Here is a 22,423-nt window from a genome sequence, read left to right as displayed (position 1 = left end):
GTCATAGCAGTGATAGGAGCTGCCCTAGGACTCGCATAACGAGCTCTGTGCTCTTTTCAGGGTTACGGTTTTGCAAGTGGCTTGCTGTATTACTTAAATAGAAAGGATTCAAGGCTGGGCACATTGGGCGTAGCCTTACATGGACTGCAAATGAAAGGTGCAAATTTTTTGATCCCTCTCCCCCCTTTTTAACTGCCATTCTTCTTTTTCAAATATGTAATCATTGCCTTGTCCCTTTGCGCCGCCTCTTATCTCCATAGGCCATGAGCCCCCATGTTCAAGTTGTGCAGTTTTATAGCTTCAAAAGTAAAATATTTTACATTTTTGGGCCAATATTACAAATTATTGAAGCCACCCTTTCCAAATTCTAGGTTTTGGGTCAAAAGTCAATTTGCCTAGCTAAACCATGGATAGTCCATTTTTCATTATTTGCAATACAATATTTTAAGAATGGAATATTAGGTTAGCCATAAACAAAAATTAGTGAATTTCTTAAACAACAAGTTAAAGTGCCCAAGAAGACTCTGGAGTCCCAATTGTGTGTAGGTGTATTGTTATCTTGCAGCAACGAGTGAGGGGGGCGTTATAGGGGCATTGAAATGTTCTCTCTTTTTCTTCACAATCTTAGGTTAGCGGCATGAGCCGGAAGCTTGAAATTTTTTAATGGACTTCACGCATGAATTCATCATGGCTTATGGTGATAGTATTGTCATAGGCATAGTAATGATGAATATGGTATAATGGTTGTGATATTGGATCTTGAAAGGACTAAGGACGTGTTTAGATAGAAGCTTGAAGTCGAGACTAATTGGATGATGGATTTGTCGGTCCTTAATTTCTACAAGGGATGGAGAGGTCTTTGGCTAAGGAAATGTTGTGATGTCTAGTTAATCATCCACCAAGTAGAGTTTAAGCATGATTTTCTCATGTTAAAATTCTGTGGGTGTGACATCGTTACTAGGAGTGAATGGTTCCAAGTAGTGGTGCTCACCAATTTTCTGAGAGAGTCAAATGAGATTTACCCCTCTGTGGATTGATATTGGCGGAGTATTTCATCTACACTCTTTGAGTGCAATATTTCTATTGGTAAGGTGGTTTATCTACATTCTTGCGTGCAATGCTCATTTGTGTTGGCCATTGGTTTGGTAGTCCATCAATGTCTCTAGTCCAGATGCTAGGTGACGGAGTGTGATCTATTGCTTTGATTATGTACGTAGCGATAGACCTTACAAATCCTTGGTTTTAATATCACGACAAAGTAAAGAGATAACAAGCTGCATGACTACATGCTAGCTTTTGTATAAATGCTTTATTTACATCTGAACGCTTTGTTTATGGGTTTTTTTATAAGAGTAGGGTGTCTTGGGTAGCAACCCATTTACTAACTGGTGGCTATGAAATTGGCAAGCCATTGGCCAGGTGAAGAAATCACTACAATAAACACCGAACATAAAAGTTGATAACACTTGAACTAGGAAACAAACTATAGTCGAGAAATTAAGTGGCGGAGTTCCACTTTCAGATGCACTGACCCCAAAGTTTGGCGCCGCTTTCGGTACTTTTTTTTGTATTAATAAAGTCACGGAGTACAATTGTTGGGGAATCACTCTGCAATTATGCAACCATGCACTGAACTGCCAGAAGTGACCACAGGCCCCAGGGCACATATTTTTAGGCACTAGGCCCAAAAGCAACTAATAAAAAAGCATGGCACCCAAAAGCTATATCTGCTAAAAAATATAGCGTCCCCAAAAGCTTATCATCAACTGCTTTTAAATTTGTTGTCAGAAAGCTGCCCGTCAGCAGTATGGCAGTGCCTTGGCAGCAATATGGCTTGTCTACCTATACAACACTGATCTTTCATGGGTGTCTCGATGCATTAAGACCACATACGCAGTCTATCTCATCCAAATTAGAACTATTGATGCACCGAATTCACATGCTTCACTAATTGCTATAGATGCACATATGAAGTCATCAAAAAGAAGATATTCAAATACAACCAAACACTTCCTAGACCGCAACTTGCATCATTCAGAGGGTTCCATAGACAACTAAACACTTCCCAGACCTCAGCTTGCGTCGCCCTCAAAGGGTTCCAAGTTCAACTAAACGCTCCCCAGATCGCAACCTCGGTTGTTCACAGGCTTCCGTTTATAGCTAAACACTCCACAAACCGTAGTCTCTGTCGTTTAGAGGTTATCAAACGACATTGCAACCGGCATCAAACAAATTCAATCGGCACCAAAACAAGTTCAAAACTAATATAATATATTCCAAACAATTTGCAAACAATATTCTCAAATAGTATTCACATCTTAATCAAAATCTCAAACCAAGTGGTTCTTCTCCTTGCATAGAGTGGGTCTCCGTCTCTCATGCTCCCAAATGCTTGTAAGTCAGTCTTTCTCCATCTTGCTACTTGCTGTCTACAAACCAATAATTTGTTGCTAAAAGCTCTTTTTTTTTGGGTGAAATTGTCGGAATTCAAATCCAATCGCGTCAATGCGTAGAGCTTGTCGAGAGGAGCAACTTTGACTTCTGTTGCAGATCCAAATTCTCATTTATTAAGAGGTTTCTAGAGGCCTCTACTACACATAAAAGTGTAAAAAAGCATGTTTTTAGAGCGTTCTAGGGCAAAACCGAACTCCTTGTTTCTCTATCTCCTCTTTGTGCGGTCGTTTCTTCTTCTTCCAACTCCATAGCTTTCCGTTGTAGGTTCATGTAGGACCGGTTTGCTTGTCTGAACATCAAATGACTGGCGCTCTAATACCACTCTAACTGACAGGCACACGTGCCAACTAAAAAGAAAAAATTTGGAACAGACTTTAGCACTTAAAACACACATGGAGAGAGAGAGAGAGAGAGAGAGAGAGAGAGAGAGAGAGAGAGAGAGAGAGAGAGAGAGAGAGAGAGAGAGAGAGAGAGCTTGCTGTCGCGCGAAACCTCTTGTAGCTTGCTGCCGCGCGAATCCCCTGCAGCCTGCTGCCCTAATTCCGCGAAACCCTAATTTTGAGAAACCCTAATTCCGCGAAGCTGGCTGCCCTACGCGTACATGTCTGCTGCGTGTACCTGCTGCTGCCGCGCGAAACCCTAACAGTCCACATCTGCGAAACCCTAATTTTGTGAAACCCTAATTTCACGAAACCCTAACAGCCCAAAACCCCAATTGTCCCAAACCCTCTAACTGTGCCCATCTTTCTACCGCCTGCACGAGAAAGAGAAAGAGAGAAAGAGAGAGAGAGAGAGAGAGAGAGAGAGAGAGAGAGAGAGAGAGAGAGAAAGAGTCCAAGCTTCATTTCGGGTCTTGCTTCTCCCGTTTTCCAGTCTCGCCCATTCTTCATGGCGGCTCTGCCGGTCTCGAGTGCTACACACGGCGCTCCATCACCACTTGCCTGTCGCGTGGACTATACTGGCGACCTGTTGACACGCATTGACAAAAAAATACAACTCTTGGCACAGCATGCCTTGGTTGGCCGGATGATTGGACAATCTCCACCTTGATCTTCTATCCATGATTGGTGTCAGACTGCATTGGGCACTACTCAGGGACGGGTCTCGGAGCTTACATTACTTAGCAGGGACATATTCATGGTACGTCTTTCAAATCCAGCCACTGCCTCCGCTCTCCTGGCTCGCTCTCCGATACTCTCTGATCGCAGGATGATATACTTAACGAGGTGGTATCCCGAGTTTACTACTGAGGAGTTTGACAGTCGACACCTTATTCCTAGATTCCCTCTGACGCTCTCCTTTCCGGATATGCCTCTCCATTTCATTGATGAGCATCTTTTCAGATGATTGCTGCTCATTTTGGCACAGTAGTTCCAGGGTCCTGCATCTTCTCATCTGGTCCACCTCGCATTCAGGTCCTGGTGTTTGGGGATACTTCATTACCAGATACAGTTACTGTGGCTGTGCGATTGAGACTACTCTTGCCGAATGGTAGTCACTGGTCGCCCAGGACAGTGCTTACGCTGTCACGAGATGGGTCACTTGGCACGAGATTGCCCCACCTTGCCACGCCATCGGCGGCAACAACAGCCAGCTCGTGGCACTCATGCTCAGCCACGTGGTCAGCGTCTAACAGCCGGTGCCTCCTACTACTACTCGAGCACCTCAGCAGCCTGCAGGTGCTCCTCGAGCTTCGACCCTCCATGTTCCTCCCTCCGCTTCAGCTCCTACTGAGGCTGCATGGCAGACAGTGGGTCGTAACCATTCCTTCCGTCCTCGTCAGCAACCTACAATGCATGCAGCCCTCAGGGTTACCTCTCCTGCTCCCTCTCAAGTTTCCACCACCCCCTTACCCCCTGCTTCTCCTCGCCGTTCTTCTTCTTCAGCACAGGATCACTTACCTCTGCTACCAGCTCCTCCTTCCCCTCTTCCCGAGGTCCCTATTCCCATGCAGATGGATCATTCACCGCTATTACCTCTCCCTTTTCCTCCTCTCCCTCTCGCCCTTACTCCCCCCCCCCCCCCCCCCCCCCCCCCCCCCACCTTCTGGTCCTCCCCCTCCCTCAACCGCTCATACTTACGTCCCACGCAGTTTTCTCAGCTCTTGCCCTCTTTCCTGGGGCACTCATTGGGCTGAAATGTGGGGTGACTCAGAAGGGCCATTGAGGGTGCAGCTCTACCTTATGCATCACAAGCCAGGTTGTGTTCCCTCTTTAATAGGCAGTCGCTCTCAGCATACCCATTCCTTTTTCCTTCCATTCCACGCAGCTCATGAATGGTCCGAGGATCAGGTTCTACATTTTGTGCATGCTCAAACTATGGCTCAGCTTCATTTATGGTTGTCTACTTCCGCTCCGGATGTATTGTCTCCACACTTCCCTTCATGTATTGGTGCTATGGAGTGGAGTGATGTTTATGCTTGCTATTCATTGCCTATGGTCATTCATGTATCCTCAGATGTGGTGCTTCCTATGTCTATGCGCATTTGGGGTGTCAAAGCTGCAGCATCGGTAATGCAATGTAAACAAGCTGAGGTCCGCAGTTGGTGCAATGAGACACCGTATTTTAGAGAGGGCTTGCGGGTTGCTTTCTTACCGCCCGAAACTCACCCCTTGGATGGCCCAGCTGCCTCCAAGAAGATGCGCAGTTAGACAGATGTTCTACCAATTCTTTCATGTAGACTATGGATTTACATGTAGTTTCTTGGAATGCTAATGGTTTACAGACTTCTCGGGTAAAAGGTTCCCGTAAGCTTTTACTTCGCAGAGATTTACACGCTCATGTAGTAGGCATTGTGGATATATTACTAGTACAGGAGCATAAGATTGCCACTCCCTTTAGTAATCTCATGCCCTCGAGCGCCCACACTTTTTGGGAGCCTGCTCTGGGGCTTCATGGACAGAGTTGCGGCGTATGCATCTCAGTGGGGCCACGTTACTTGGCCTCAGTTCAGCAGCATGGCACCCTTGTCGCTGGCAGAGCAGTCTATGTTTCTATTCGGATTCGGGACTCTATCATTGGTTTTATGTCAGTCTATGCACCCACTACTCCTCGAGAGAGGGCTACTTTTTGGTCCTCCTTGGCTGTTGTTCTACCTGCTGTAGACTCTTGGGTTGTTGGCGGCGACTTCAACAACGTCGAGAGCGACTCTGATTGGCGATCCATCACACCTCCAGTTCTATCATCCATTTCTCCTGATGAGCAGCCAGCTTGGGATCGATTTCTTCTAGCTATTCAAGGTGTTGACGCTTGGCACTCACCCTCTTTTGGTCACCACCCTGCCACACTTCATTACTCGTGGGGGTTTTAGAGACAGCAGGGGAGATTATTAGAGCGACTTGATCGTTTTTACATTGGCCCTTAAACAGTAGCTCTAGGTGGATTTACTACTATTTGGAGAGGGACCAGCCTTTCGGATCGTTTACCCATCTCATTGTTTATCTCCTTCACTAGATCCTCTGCACAGAGACAAGGCTGCCGCATCCCTGACAGTATTCTCACCACTGAAGTTTTGCAGCAACTGATTCGTGACTTATGGTCCACAGGTGCTTCTTATTGTGGTCCCCCTGGCGAGTTCCTTGCTCACTGCATTACTCAGTCTAGTATTTACTGCCGTGATCAGACTGCTATTATTCATCGTCAGTTGAGAGTACGCGAGTCTGATCTTCACATACCTCTTGGTTTCACTAAGCGCTTGCTTGAGGAGTGGCCTCAGGATGCTTATCTCGTTGCTAGACAGACAGAGCTCACAGAGGAAATTCGTCGCGTACAGGAGGCTAGGTCTGAGTTCACTCATCATGCTTCAGTATCTCATTGGATAGCTAAAGCTGATCGAATGAATAAAGCCTTCTTCGCTGCGCATAAAGAGCGCTCTCCTGGCACCACCCTTCGGACTTTGTGCGATGCTCAAGGGACACTACATATGCATCCTGATGTTATTCTTGATATGTCTGCAGATTATTTTGAGGCATTGTTCACTGCTGATGTATGCACTACTGAGGTTTTACTTGCTCGAGAGCAGATCTGGCATCACACCCGACAGCGTTGTACAAACACTATGGCAGAGATCTTGTTGGCACCCTTCACACTTGCAGAGCTTCATGCTGCTATCGAGAGTCTAGACCCATCATCCTGTCCAGGAGATGATGGCCTCACTAGAGCTTTCTTCTTGACTGATTGGGATGTATTGCATATACCACTGCTTCGCGGTTGCCAGGACATCTTTGCATCAGGATATATGCATCCGGATCTTTGTTCAGGTCTCATATCTCTTATTCCGAAAGGGGGTGACACCACTCAGCTCCGCCAATGGAGACCTATTACCCTACTTCCTTCGGTCTATAAGATATTAGCGTTACTGATCAGCCATCGCTTGAGACTGTTCTTACCAGATATTATTCATACTTCTCAGACAGGCTTTGTCATGGAACGATGCATACTGGATAATATCTTCACTTTTTATGAGGTAGTAGAGTGGGCCAGATCATCTTCTAAACCTCTCGCTTTTTTCATCCTTGACTTCGAGAAGCATACGATCGTGTTGAGTGGGACTTTCACGAAGGATCATTAGCCAGGATGGGTTTCCCTTCGATCTGGATCTCAGGCATTTCTGCTCTCTTCAGGACTGCAAGCAGTGCTATTACTATTGGTGGTCGTGTCAGTCGTAGTTTTGAGCTTTCTCGATCAGTCCGCCAGGGATGTCCTCTAGCAGCATGTCTGTATCTGTTTGTAGGAGAGACTATGTCCGACTTTCTTCGTGCTCAGAGTCATGCATTTCGTGGCTTGACCATGCCAGTACCTTCAGCTCCGGACCTTGTCAATCAGGAGTTTGCTGATGACACTATGCTAATGTTGCGCTATTTACTCCCAGCTCTTGATGCCATGCGGGAGGCCCTAGAGGTTTTTTGCATTGCCAGTGGTGCACGCATTAACTGGCATAAATCCTATGGGTTACTGGTTGGCAGTGATGACATACCTACTTGGGGGGTAGCTGATGGTTTCACATGGCTGCAGCCGGGTCAGACATGCAGATATCTGGGCTTTCAGGTTGGATTTGACGTTTCCTCACAGTAGCAGTTTGCACCTGTACTACAGTCTATTTGCAGGAAGCTATGTCATTGGTCTTCACGTCATCTATCGTTGGCTGGCTGAAACCGGCCCGTAGGGCGGTAGGCGTTGGCTTTCACCCGAAATTCTTTACTTTATACACACACAGAGAGCACTTTGCAAAGAGAACCTGCGACGGGAGTTAACACTTGAATACACACACGGCTCGGAAGCTAGAATGCTCCGAGCAGACGCCGACAACCTGTAGGCCCCAAAATTGGCGCCCCTTTCGGTATTTCTTTATTCTTTAGGAGGGTAAATTACAAGGTAAGGTCCTGGGAATCCTTCACGTGTATCCACCTAGATACCATTTGATTTGGCCAAATTTCGGCAGCATAACAGCCCCAAAACTTGCGCGAAACCAATTCCCCTGCTGGAACTCGCTTGCACTGTCGTATACCCTCTGATTCCTGTCCAAAAACAGTAAATTCAGCACGCTGTATTTACTGGTTTTTGCCCTGTTTTCAGCCCCAAACAGTCCCCTAACTGTCCTCTGCCAGTGGGGCACGATTCCCAATGGTCCTGGCGTCCGTATGGCTGAAAAACAGTGAATTTACAGCGCATACACAGCGCTGATTTTGCACCTGTACGGTGAGGTTATGACCCTCACCAGTGCCTGCTTTGGAGCAGCAGCTAGCTACCCCTGTTCCTGCTCAAGGAGGCTCTTGCCTCAGCACAAAAGCATGAACCCACACAACTGTACATCAGTCAAATGAGTAGCCCTCCTGTGGGGCATCACATAACTGCACGTAGGGGAGAGAAGGAGGCTCTTGCCTCAGCACAAAAGCATGAACCCACACAACTGTACATCAGTCAAATGAGTAGCCCTCCTGTGGGGCATCACATAACTGCACGTAGGGGAGAGAGAGAGCAGTGTGTAGTGTGCAGGGCATCACTCCTAGCACCACATTGTACATGAGAGGGAAAGAAAGCACTCCATAGCTCTTAACCTGTGACAAAAGCTGAAATGAGGCCTCTCCCAGCATAAAATTCAGCGCCACTTCTTCTGCAAGAGGAAAGTGCATGAAAAGTTGACACTTGGCGCATTTACAAGCATTTGCCCATTTCGGGCTCGCCGCTTAAAAATATCCTGACCGGTTGCCCAGTTGACTTCGCGGCAGAGTTGTAAAATGTTCCCCTAGTCATACCGGAGGTAATGACGCGAACACATTTCACGGCCCAAAATAGCAGTTCCCTAAATTTTAGGAGATGCTTCCGTTGGGTTCCCACTGGTCTTCTGACCATCTATCCTCATTGGAGCCGCATCCAAAAGTGCAATGTGGCCCAACTGTCGGATACTTTTTGTTGGTAGTCCCACCTTGACTTTACGCCTTAATTGAGTTTACTTCCTAGTATCCACCAACTTGCTAAGTGCGACGGGGGGACCTATATGATCTTGCTCTGAGCCTAGACATCCTCTTACCATACGAATTCCAGTGCCGACCACTTCCCGTCTGCGGGTGAATCTACCGTTCACATTGGCCATACAATGTCCGACCGTTTGCTACTTCAAAAAGAGGGTCTTAAACAAATAAAATAAACCCCATTGGAAAGAAACCAACAACCAAGGTTAGCAGTTGCCACATCTCTGTGACATGGTTAATAACTGCCACGTCCTCGTGACACTGGCCGTGCATTGGTCACCAACCAGGTCATTCTGGCTACAGTATGGTATACTGCCTCTTGTTGGATGCTACATTCTGGTGTGATAGCTCAGCTCCGTCAACTAGTGTGGAACTTTTTATGGAGTGGCACAGATGGGTCTACTGATACTCGTGCTCGAGTTCGCTGGTCCACGATTATTCGGCCTAGGTCAGAGGGAGGCCTTGGCATTATTGATCGAGAATTACAGAGCCGTGCCCTTCTTACCAAGCTTATTGTTCGGGGTCTTTTTCCCGGCCAAGAACCTTGGAAAATGCTTCTTCAGGCCGCTCTTTGCACAGCGACTCCGTGCCTCGGCACTAGAGATGGTCATACTTGGCATACAGGGTATCGTTTTCTCTTCACGGATGTCCCCTTGTTCACCAGCACTCTCTCACCCTTCATTCGATCACTCCTTCAGATTTGGGTTTCCATGCGACTGGCTATCATACGCTCACCTCCCTCATGTCGCGAGGAGATCGAGCGCCAGCCTCTCATTTGGAATGATGCAGTTCTTGATTCTTCAGTTAATCCACCCCGTCAGCTTGGAGAGAGGACTCACATTGATTGGGTTGCTTGGGACACTGGCCTTGCTGCCTCTATGCGGTTGTTTCATGAGACACGTATGCTGGATGCAGATTTTGTGGCAGAACATTATGACATTGGTCGAGGGGTGCCAGACAGACTGTTTGAGATTGACCCAGCCGTTCCTTCACAGTGGGATGCAGTCATGCGAGGCACGGTTCAGATGCCTCCACATAGTGGCTGGGAAGGTCTCTTTGCTCAGAGCACTCTCTTATTAGTTCGTTTAGACACCATGCTGTTCAGAGTTGATACTGACTACTCTCAGGGGATTCATGCTAGATTGACATATGATACTACCTCTCCGCACCTTGTCTACCCCGGCGCTCGATGGGAGGCCATCCGAGTAGTTGGCTCCCGCGAGAAGCGTCGCTGTGTTGACCCCCGTTTCGCTTCTGCTGATGCTGCACTTTGGAGGCTTTGGGTGTGGGAGGGTCGTGCCCTATCTCAGCTTTATTGGGACCCAGGAGAGTGGCATTGGCCTCACTCTAACCCCACCAGAGCACCTGTATCATTCTTTGAGTACACTGTCAAGATTGGAAGATTAGCATTGATGAGACAGCACCCAGAGCAGCCAACTCGTATGCGTTTCTGGTTACATTCAGGTCTCTCCCACGCCTATCTACAGTAGTTTTGGTCAGCCATCTGGGATTTACATGCGGCTCGTCGTATTTCTTTTTTCATGTCGATGATTGCACATGCAGGACTTCCAGTTGGGACGTGGCTAGCTACTATGGGTCATGATCCGTTATGTACTCGCTGTCCTTTGCGATTACTTGAGTCACCTGCACACTGTCTTTGGTCATGCTCATCTTCTCATGTAGTGTGGCTAGCAGTTTGCTTTTTACTTAGCAAAGCCGGTGTTGAGCATGGATTTCTCACCTTGGGATCTGTCTCATGGTTGATGCCGATGCCCGGACCGCATCTTTTCTACGAGGGCTCAGACACAGATCCAGCTCTTATGCTTACCTCGACTGGTTATCGGCGAGGGACTTTGGCTATGTTACCACAGATTGCTTGGAAGGGGGATCCTCAGACACGTGATGAAGTTTTTTGAGTCATCACTAGCATTACACTATGGAATGTTTGGAGAGCCCGTTGTCTTCACATTCTCAGTGCGGCTCCACAGCTCCTTCAAGATACCCTCACTGCCATCTGGCTGGACATCATTCACACCCTGACTTGGCAGTGGGATTCTTCCTCAGGTACTTCTCGAGCAGCCGAGGCTCGTTGATTTGCCTTCCTTCGGTGTTGGGCCCGATCGCCACTCTTCTTCACACTTACAGGTGGACAGATTACATGGCATTATGCCCCCCCTCGGTGGTTTCTCCTTCACTCATCACATAGACCACCATGAGATTGTTCTAGTCGAGTTGTCACTATAGTGGCTCTCACCCTCACATTCAGCTTGTACACCCCACGTGATAGGCTATTTTGGCATCCGTTGGGGATTTTATTGTACTTAGTAATATACAGCCCTGATTTTTTCAACAAAAAGAGAGAGAGAGAGAGAGAGAGAGAGAGAGAGAGAGAGAGAGAGAGACCCTTGAGTCTTCCAGACAGTTAGCTCTTCATGGGGACACTTCATGCTGGTATGCACAGATGACATCATGGTTTCAGATCCATGGATTCACCATGGATAGGCTGCCCCCTTTCCAGTACTCTCTTCAGGCACCCTCGATGTCTCCTACATGGGTGGAGATTACTAGACTCATTCATCAGGATTGATCCAATTGGATACCAAGAGGACATGGATGGATAGATTCGCCACATGAGTTGGCACGAAGATGGCTTTCTATAGAAAGCATCTTCTCCACCTCACAGAAGAAGGGTTTGTGATTCGACCCAGCTACATGGACACACATATGTCTCATGGTTTGCGGTGTGCCATTGGTCAGCTACGCACATCCTCACATCAGCTGGAGATTGAGACTGGTAGATTCAGAGGGATACTAGCAGACAGCAGGATATGCCGCTTATGCCAGTTAGAGCCAGAGACAGAGCTACATTACATATGTCATTGCACAGTGTACTATGAGATATGGGGCCGTTTCCACTCCTTATTCAGAGAGGGTTTCGGTCCTTTCTCTAGGGTCATGAGTTAAAAGGATCAGAGATGTCTTGGGCTATGTCTACTTGAGTTACGCAGATATAGACACACTTTACTGGGGAGAGAGAGAGAGAGAGAGAGAGAGAGAGAGAGAGAGAGAGAGAGAGAGAGTCCCAGAGACAGATTATAGATTTCTTTTCACTAGATATGGGACAGCCAGAGGAGCAGCCATCACTACAGAGCTTGGCCCACACTCATTGGACCACTATCGGGACTCTCATCGACCGAGCATTGGAGCTACGGAGATCCAGACGGCCACGATTCATCGATGGAGACTATAGCAGAGGATTTGAGCCATACTCTCTCGACATCCAGAGTGCAGATGAGGATGGATTCTAGTAGTAGCATCTTTGTTCTAGTTCTTTTGTACCTAGACATGGTATTAGATTCACCATTTTGTAACAGATTGGTCTCATAGGTCATTTTGGCCTTTTGAAGACGTTAATATAACATTTCATTTCATTTCATCTCTCTCTCTCTCTCTCTCTCTCTCTCTCTCTCTCTCTCTTTGTATGGTAGAGGTCTGCGGGTGCAGCCGTCTTCTTTATGTGACAGCTACACAAACTCATAGCATACCTAGGGTTCTACAACCTAATGATTGTCTAGTGGAGGCACTCACTCGATCAGTTTCATTTATGCATAGCACTTGGGCTCTCCCTAGAGACAAATATGCTCGATTAGCACTAGAGTCTTCGCGACAGCTGGCATTGCAGGGAGATAGATCATGTTGGTATGCAGAGATGGCATCTTGGTTTCAGTTACATGGCTTTAGTATGGACCGGCTACCCCCATTTCAGTACTCTCTGGATGCACCCTCCATCACAAGGGCAGAGATTACCAGGCTCATCAGACAGGACTTGATTCAATTGGATACAAAGAGGACATGGATACAACCTACACATGAGGTAGGTACGAAGATGACTTTCTATAGAGAGCATCTTATCCAACTCACGGAGGATGGTTTTGTGATCAGACCAGGATACATGGATACTCATCTATCCCACGGGATACGATGTGTTATTGGTCAGATACGCACATCCTCACATCAGCTAGAGATTGAGACAGGCAAATTTAGAGGAGTACCCGCTGAGTCCAAGATTTGTCAAGTGTGCCAAATAGAGCTAGAGACAGAGCTACATTACATATGTCACTGCCCAGTATACTATGAGATACGAGGCCGCTTTCACTGTCTATTGAGAGAGGGTTTTGGGCCACTTTCTATAGTCATGAGATATTAGGATCAGAGATGCCTCGGATTATACTTACTGGAGATTCGCAAACACAGAGAGGACCTCTTGAAGAGGGGCACAATGAGAGAGATCCAACGACAGTAGAAGATCACAGATTTCTTTCAGTCACAGGTAGAGGAGTTCGAGCAACCTCCACAGCATAACAACACCAGAGGTACCAGAGGCATACTGCTTGATTGGGCGATAGAGTTAGGACGGTCCCGTCGCCCACGGATGAGAGGGCCCTCTCGATATCGACGCAAACTGCGACAAAGGATTCATACCATACTGGCGCGACATAGGAGCCGTCCCGGATATTGATGTATATGTATATGATGCTTCGATTGTCAGAGAGCTCCATTGTATCAGCTCACCCTTTGTCTTCCCTTTGTATCAGCTTTCACCCCACCCCTACCCACTATTTTCTTTTCAGTTCTTTGTACTTTTTGTACCCAAACCTGGTATTAGATTCACCACATGTAACCTTGTGGTCTCATAGGTCATTTTGGCCTTTTGAAGACGTTAATATTACATTTCGTTTCATTTCATCTCTCTCTCTCTCTCTCTCTCTCTCTCTCTCTCTCTCTCTCTCTCTCTCTCTCCTGCTGCCCCCCCCGCCCCCTCCCACCCTCAGCCCCTCGCCCACCCCCGTCTGCTGCCCCCCCACCCCTCGCCCCTCGCGCTACCCCTGCAATGCAGTCCCACCTCCACACCCTCTCTCTCTCCCCCCCCCGCCTGCTGTGACAGGCTACAGCGCGCGCGCCTACTCCCCGCCTGTTGGACATCGCGCCTACTCCCGCCTGCTGTGACAGCCCCCCCCCCCCAGCGCCCCCCCCCCCCCCCCCCCCCCCCCCCCCCCCCCCCCCCCCCCCTCTCAGCCCGCAAATTTCAGACCTGCAGGGAAAAGATTTCAAAAATTTCACAGTGGCAGAATTTTTAGCATTCTCAGACCTGCAGATACAGAAAATAGATTCTGGGGTTTTTTTAAAGAATTTTCAGAATTCTCACGAGCAGGGAATTACAAAGCAGCACTGAGAGAAAAAATAAGAAAATGTATGACTGACATGAGGAAAACATTAAAAAAAAAAAAAAAAACATATGTATGCATTATGCCGGACATGGATGTATGCGTAGTGTGGATATAGTGGGTTTGGCCTATCTTGCAGAAGTGCAGACTGTGTTTTTGTTTTTGGTTTTGTTTTGATGGAGGCCATGAGCGCTTCGCCAGTATGTAAGCCCCATACGAAAGCCACCTTTGTGCTTACAAACAAGCGGATAACACAAATGGAAAGGGAGATGAAAGAATGGAAAGCAGATACGGAGGGATGGTGGAAAGAGAAGGCCAACCTTCTTCAAAGTTTCTCAACGAAAGTGCTCAATGGAAGGAGAAAGAGGTTTTGCACGCAGAGCTAAGCACTTAAGGCAAACTCACAAGCACTTAAAGAAGAGGTCTCAGCCCTCAAGCGAAAGTTGGCTAATAGAGCAAGTAGTGGACTAGAGGAAGGGGAATTCCAGCCCTTAGTGATAGAGGAAATCAAGGTCATCAAGGAGCAGGTATGGATGATCAAAGAGGAGGAGAAACAGAAGGTGGTAAAGACGTCTTCGTGGATGGATGTGATCACGAAGACGCAGAAGAAGGCGGATGAGGCCGAGAAATGGATAGAATTCGCTAAGAAAGGGAAAGGGAAAGAAACCACATCTTTCACCACTCCTACAATCATCAACAAGAAGAGCAGCGAAGGAAAACTAGAGCTTTGCATATAAGAGTAACCAGTTTAAAAGATCGAGATGATGTGGAACGGGAAGTCGAAGAACTTCTCCACATGATGGGTAGTGAAGCTACTCATACAAAGGCATGGAGGGTAGGGAAGAAGACGCAAGGTAATCGGGAGACTTCAAAAGGGAGAGCTTTAATCATCCGTTTCCCATCCATGGAGGCAAAGGACTTCTTGAAGAAGCCTCCTACACTAAAGAAAACGGGCATATTCCTTGGAGATGACCTCACTCCCACACAGCTTGCGCATATGAGAGGTAATGCCAGAGATTCAAGCAGCAAGGGAGAAGGGAAAGAAGGCCTTCTACAGAGATGGTCGAGTGGTGATTGTAGAGCGGCACTCCACATGACGGTGCGAGACCTATGGGACCACACTCAAAGTTGCCACATGAAATTGTAATGGATCTATGCGCCTTGATGTGGGTGCTTTTGAGGATAGTTTTACGGGAAGAGACATCGTCTTCTACTCTGAGACACATCAGGCCCCTGGGCAGTCTATGCCTCACATTAGTGGATATAGATGGGAGACAGCCTGTAGATAGGAGACACGATCAGAGCACAGAGGGCGGGGCTCAGAAGGAGTGGCAGTGTTATTCAGGGAGGAGTTGCAGTCGTTGATACATATAGCCCGTAGGGATGAGCAAGCTAGGTATATGTGGGTGAGATTGAGAGCAGAGACATGCAGATATCTTTACATTGCTATTTGCTACTTCCCCCCGAGTACGTCAGTTTATGCACTACCCAGAGGACAGTCCCTCTTTTCTATTTTGGATGATGACATATGGGAGTTCTCTAGAGATGGTGACATCATCATTCTAGGGGATTTCAATGCTAGGACTGCCCATCATCAGACAATATTTTATGATACTTCAGAGGAGATGCTGAGAGAGCTGGATGTTGCAGAGACAGGCCTATCCAGACTATCACAGGATGGGGAACACACTGAGTATGGACGCCACTTGATAGACATGGGGACTGCACATGGATTGGCCATCTTGAATGGCCTACAGAGATTTCTTGCTGCGGGGGGTTTTACATGCTTTCCACACAGACATGGAGCCAGCACAGTGGATTATGTCATGGCACAGCCGAGCCTCATCTCTAGTATCCAAGATCTCACGGTTGGACCCAGACCTGTTGGTGTGGCAGTGGATCATGCTCTTGTGTCGTTGACCATCTCTTTTCAGTTTAGTGTAGTACACAGGCCACGGGCAACAGCCCGTACTCGCTACACCTTCACACGGGAGACGGACTCTGTATACATAGATGGGATCTACAGATGCCTATGCATAGAGGAGCCGAGGCGACCTCTGGAGGAGCTTACTACTATACTGACACAAACACTACATGATGCAACAGCAGAGGCATACCCACATACCCAACCTGAGCAGAGACGCCACTCGGGGAGCATGCCCTAGAACAGTTGGTATGATGAGGAATGCCGGGACACTAGAGCTAGACTAGAGGTGCTTTTGGGGAACATCACTCACAGACAGTCACAGATTGACTTTCGACGCCTAGTGCGCCGGAAGAAGAGGGCATTTTTGGCTCGCCTAGAGCAGGATATATACCAGCTATTCTTGAGTCAGGACTCTTGTGAGGCATGGCGGCTCTTTCATGAGCACTCCCCCCCCCCTTACCATTACTTCTACAAAGGCCTGGGGCCAATACGCATCATCTCTGTACACAGTTCCTGAGCAGCCCCCCCTTCCCGACCCCCCCCCCCCCCCCCCCCCAATCCATGCCCACACACATGTGCTTTTTTCACCGCTGAGATGGTGAGGAAGGCCATTGACAGGATGAGGACTGGGAGAGCATATGATCATGATGGCTTAGTGGCTGAGCATTTCACGCATGCCAGAGATCTACTAGCAGAGCTTCTAGCAGTTATGTTTAATTGTGCCATGTGTGAGGGCTTGCCTGATACTTGGAGCCTATCGACTATTCTACCTATCTTCAAGTCGGGAGACCCTATGGAGCCTATGAATTATCGCACTATCATGATTGGACACACATTGGCACGGTTGTACGCATCTATTCTTGAGTAGCAGCTGAGTAGATGGGCAGAGAGGGAGGGGATACGCGCAGTCGGGCAGGCAGGGTTCAGGAGGGGTTTTTCTACTCTTGATCATATCTTGACACTCAGAGTCATCATTGATGAGGGCAGATCGCGCGGGAGACGGATCTATTGTAGCTTTGTGGATTTTCGCAAAGCATTTGACACAATGCCCAGAGCTAGATTGATGTGCAGATTACAGCAAATGGGAGTACCCACAGAGCTCATTTGGGGGGTCATGGCATTATACAGGTCAGTAGTGGGGCATGTACGCACCTCAGAGGGTCTATCCACACCGGTTCACTCCACTATTGGGGTGAAGCAAGGCTGCCCGCTCTCTCCTACTCTATTTGGTATGTATGTGGATGAGGTTTCTGACTACATTGAGAGAGATGGTGATAGAGGTGCACAGCTGGCAGGGACATACATTCCACTATTGTTATATGCTGATGATATTGTGTTGATATCCGACTCTCCGGAGGGGATGCGACGTCACTTGGATGCTTTGCATAGGTTTGCCCAGGAAAGTGGTTTGTCCGTCAACCTTGGTAAAACCAAGGTCATGGTATTTAATACCACCCAACAGTGGATCAGGAGGTCAGCGCCCGCATTCACATACGGCCAGGAGACAATGGAGTATACAGATGCTTACACTTACCTTGGAGTGGTTTTTAGTGGGCCATCATTTTCATTGAGGAGGACAGCATAGACTAGATTGACCAGAGCCAATGCAGCATTGGGTAGATTGGCAAGGATGTGTTCACAGGTTCAGTTTTAGGAGCCTCTGACGAAGCTTTGGCTCTTTGACACTTAGGTGGCTTTTGCATTGCTTTATGGAGTTGAGATTTGGGGACCTTCATTGGATTGTCACGGGAGGACAGGCCGCAGTGATGGATGGGGGGACATGGAGAAGCCTCTGGTCTCTATGATCTCACGGCTGATTAGAGCACCACGTGCTATTGTCCGAGCAGAGCTAGCTGCCCCCCCACTAGTGATTGAGGCGCTGACGAGGTCTGTCTCCTTCATACACCGCATGTGGGAACTTTCCAGAGACAGATATGCCCGCCTTGCACTTGAGTCCTCTCAACAGCTAGCCATGCAGGGAGATACAGCATGTTGGTATGGGGAGATGACATCATGGTTTCAGGCGCACGGGTTCAGCATAGACAGATTGCCTCCCTTCCAGTACTCACTGGATGCACCCTCTCTGACTCTTACACGGATCCGAGATCACTAGGCTCATCCGCCAGGACTTGACTCAGCTAGACACCAGGAGGACATGGATACAGCCAGCACAGGAGCTGGGCACGAAGATGGCTTTCTACAGAGAGCATCTTCTCCAACTTACGGAGGATGGTTTTGTGATGAGGCCCAGATACATGGACACCCACTTGTCTCACGGGATACGATGTGCTATTGGCCAGATACGCACATCTTCACACCAGCTGCAGATCGAGACTGGGAGATACAGCGGAGTACCAGCAGAGGCCAGGACATGCCCCTTGTGTGACATCGAGCCTGAGACAGTTGCACTACACATGCCACTGCCCCGTCTACTACAAGATACGAGGCCGCTTCCATTGCTTGTTCAGAGAGGGCTTTGGACCACTCTCCAGAGTCATGCGGTACGAGGATCAGAGATGCTTGGGTTTGTTTTTGCTTGAGCTGCGCAGACACGGAGAGAGCTTGATGAGAGGTGAGGCTAGCCAGTCTTTGAGGCAGATCACAGAGTTCTTTAGAGCTGCCACTGGACACCCGGAGGAGTTACTACCAAGCAAAGCTTGTCGCCTCACACCAGAGGCACACTGATCGACCGAGCGACTGAGCTAGGGAGATCCAGACGCCCACGACTACGGAGGATTACACAACATCGACGGAGGCTGCATCAAAGGATTCGGATCACTTTGGCCCGACATGCACGACGCCCGGACAGACTACTGACCATGGAGGAGATTGATGAGATCCGCCAACGATCGATGCTGGATCTCTTGTGATCTAGCTATCCCAGCTAACTGCTTAGCTCACACCTAGCAGTTTAAGATTCCATAGTATTTTATTTTGTCATTCTGTCATTCTGTCATTTTGTCATCTTGTTACTCTGACTTTGTATCAGATCCACCACATTGTAACTTTCTGGTCTCATAGGTCTGTTTGGCCTTTTGAAGACGTTAATGTTTGGCCTTTTGAAGACGTTAATATAACATTTCATTTCATCTCTCTCTCTCTCTCTCTCTCTCTCTCTCTCTCTCTCTCTCTCTCTCTCTCTCTCTCTCTCTCTCTCTCTCTCTCTCTCTCTCTAGGCCAGGATGGTTGGAGGCGTATGGAGAAGCCCCTGGTATCTATGATCTCTCGGCTAATTAGAGCCAAGGCTTCCGTACCGCATGATATCATTCGAGCGGAATTATCTGCCCCCCCTATGGAGATTGAGGCGCTTACCAAATCAGTCTCCTTTGTACACAGTCTGTGGGATACTACCAGAGACAGATATGCCAGGGTGGCTCTAGAGTCCTCCAGACAATTAGCTCTTAATGGGGATACATCGTGCTGGTATGCACATATGGCATCATGGTTTCAGACACATGGTTTCACCATGGACAGGTTGCCTCCTTTTCAATACTCTCTACAGGCACCCTTGAGGTCTCTGACGCGGGTAGAGATTAATAGACTCATTCGTCAGGATCTAATCCAGCTGGACACGAGGAGGACATGGATAGAGCCGATAGAGGAGTTGGGCACAAAGATGGCTTTCTACAAAGAACATCTTCTCCACCTCACGGGGGATGGGTTTGTGATTCGACCTAGCTATATGGACACGCATCTTTCTCATGGTTTGCGTTGTGCCATTGGCCAGATACGCACGTCCTCACATCAGCTCGAGATTGAGACTGGCAGATTCAGAGGGACACCAACAGATAGCAGGATATGCCGCTTATGCCATCTAGTGCCAGAGACAAAGGTACATTACATATGTCATTGCACAGTGTACTATGAGATACGAGGCCGTTTTCATTGTCTATTCAGAGAAGGTTTTGGGCCTCTATCTAGGGTCATGAGTTACGAGGACGAGAGATGTCTTGGGCTATATCTACTTGAGTTACACAAGCATAGAGAAACTTTACTTAGGAGAGCTAAAGAGAGACAACCCCAGAGACAGATCACAGATTTCTTTACACTAGATATTGTACACCCAGAAGAACAGACAGAGGAGTAGCCAACAGTGGAGAGGTCTGCCTGCACTACTGGCACTCTCATAGACCGAGCATTGGAGCTAGGGAGATCTAGACGACCCCGATGGAGAAGAGGAGCTACACAGTTTCGAAGGAGGCTTCAGCAAAGGATTCGAGCCATACTTTTTTGTCGTCCAGAGTGCAGATGAAGATGGATCTCCACTTCCTCCCATATTGTATACACATTGTACTGCTTAGTTCACACATTTCACGCCTTTTCACCTTTCACACCTGTCAGCTTAGTTTAGGTTTCCGCAGTATTTATATTTTGTTATCCTAGATTAATTTATTTTGTTAATCTGACTTTGTATCAGATACACCGCATTGTAACTTTCTGGTCTCATAGGTCACTTTGGCCTTTTGAAGACGTTAATATAACATTTCATTTCTCTCTTTGAATCTTCTTTCTAGCTGGTATGGTGTAGGGAATGGTTGTGCAGCGACCATTCCTTGTAAAACGGGCGACCACATCTTGGTGGAGGCCGAGGGCCGTGGTTGGAGCGATCGACGGCTTTGACTGGGCTGCCCCCTTGACCCCCTGACTGTGACTTGTGTGCAGGTGTTTGTGGGCTGATTGCTCCCAGCTGAGGTAACAAGTTTTTCTTTTTGAGATAGCATGGAGAGTTTCCTCATCTGCCTTTGGGGATAGCTTAAACTTTTGGCTATGCTTGTCTCTTTGCTGTGCTTTTTCTATCCAATGTGATGTATCTTTTCTCAGGGCTTTTGGGACACATGGCCGTATCACAAAGATTGATGCGTCAAAGTGCCCATATTTTTGTACTCCACTAGGGTAAAGGAGCTGGTTTAAAGAGGCCCAAATTGGGTGACAAATTGTTGAGGCCTTGCCGAATGGTTTGGAGCTTGGAGGGGCTCAGGCGAAAGCCCTGCTCAGCAGGTATCTGCAGCAAAGACGCCATCGTGATCGTCTGACGGGCGATGAAGATTAAGCAAGTTCTACGCATTCCTGTGTAACAAAAACAAGTGCCAAATGGATGACCTCCAAGGGGGACTTTAGAGGCGAAGCGCCAGCAAGGCTAGAGCCCACGACCCTACGGACGTGATTTCGTTTCAGCTGCGTTAACCGCGGAGCTGCCGCTTGACGTTTGTCCCTGAATTGGTACATTTTACTCAAATGTTTGGGGGCTCGACGGGTCCCAAAACAGGGACCTGCCTTTTCACTGGCTTTTTTACCCTAAATATATGGGGGCTCCGCGACAGGCCACCGAATCTGTCTTTTCAGGAGCCCCAGCTTTGCAAATTGGGCTGTTTTCTTTTCCCATTTCAACAAGAAAGGACAAATGGTCAATCCGGTTAGATGTAGATGGAGGACCTTAGGACAAGGCATGCATGAGGGGACCTGTGGGAAATGCGAGATTGGAGTTTAAGCATGCATCATTGTTATAAGACTTTCTTTGCATGGTTGAGTAACAATGCTCAGGTGGTAAAAGTATTGCTGATTATTATGATGGATGATATTGCAGGCTGGATTTCTGGATGGTTTGGCAAAGATTATTCCAGGTTATACCTCCCCTCCCTTTGAATTTACCCTTGATGTTGTCAGGTTATTATTATTTTTATCATTTAACCACCACCTAACACATTTCTTCCAGGAGTAGCAGGTGTCAACCTGGCCGGACTTCTTGATGAGTCAACTTATAAGTTCAAGGGAAATTTTGAGAGTGGGCAAGAGCTTCTCGACATTAATGATGGCCGTGGTGATCGTATACAGATTTTTTTAGAGTGATTTTAACACGGAACCAGTGCAAAATGTTTACTTCAATGGTCAGGCCACAAACACAATAAAGTCAGCATGTCATTTGCATCCAATCAGTTGATATGAGGAGAGGTTCACGCACGTCCATCTACCGTAATGAGCCCATTTTTAAGCTTCAGTTGATTCATAAATCTGTACAAAAAGGATTTGCTTCTTTTATGCACACGTAATTTCAAGTGAGATGGGCTCAATTAAATCTCTCTCTCTCTCTCTCTCTCTCTCTCTCTCTCTCTCTCTCTCTCTCCACACACACAAACACGTGTTTGTGTGTGTGTTTCAATGAGGGGTGAAAGATTCAGTAAGCAGCTCTCTTTGTGCACAGTTGACACCACACAAACACATTTTAGAAAAGTAACATTTGAAGCAGAGGGGCTGCTTGTCTAAACCACTATATGAAGATGCACACAAGGGTAGGGATGTGTATCATGTGAGGAGAGCGTGTGAGATGGATTGAGAGACTTTGTCCAGAA

At 47.7% G+C, this 22,423-nt stretch overlaps 1 protein-coding gene across 4 annotated transcripts in view; it reads left to right on the top strand.

Annotated features, from left to right (window-relative positions):
• Positions 1 to 22,133, top strand: part of LOC147422723 (uncharacterized) — an 88,732-nt gene extending 66,599 nt beyond the window's left edge. Inside the window, exons 7-9 of one of the 4 annotated variants that reach the window (XM_086502499.1) lie at positions 61 to 157; positions 21,661 to 21,697; positions 21,799 to 22,133. In XM_086502499.1, coding sequence (XP_086358625.1) covers positions 61 to 157; positions 21,661 to 21,697; positions 21,799 to 21,823 — 159 coding nt within the window. In that variant the 3' untranslated portion in view covers positions 21,824 to 22,133. Of the gene's footprint in view, positions 1 to 60; positions 158 to 21,660; positions 21,698 to 21,789 lie in introns of all 4 variants that reach the window. The other 3 variants (XM_086502497.1, XM_086502498.1, XM_086502496.1) reach the window with 3 other exon arrangements.
• Positions 22,134 to 22,423: the final 290 nt, after the last annotated feature.

Source organism: Adiantum capillus-veneris, chromosome 27 (genome assembly GCF_014529385.1).
Source record: "Adiantum capillus-veneris isolate H3 chromosome 27, ASM1452938v2, whole genome shotgun sequence".
Classification (NCBI taxonomy): Eukaryota; Viridiplantae; Streptophyta; class Polypodiopsida; order Polypodiales; family Pteridaceae; genus Adiantum; species Adiantum capillus-veneris.
This window is presented reverse-complemented; position numbering and strand designations above follow the sequence as displayed.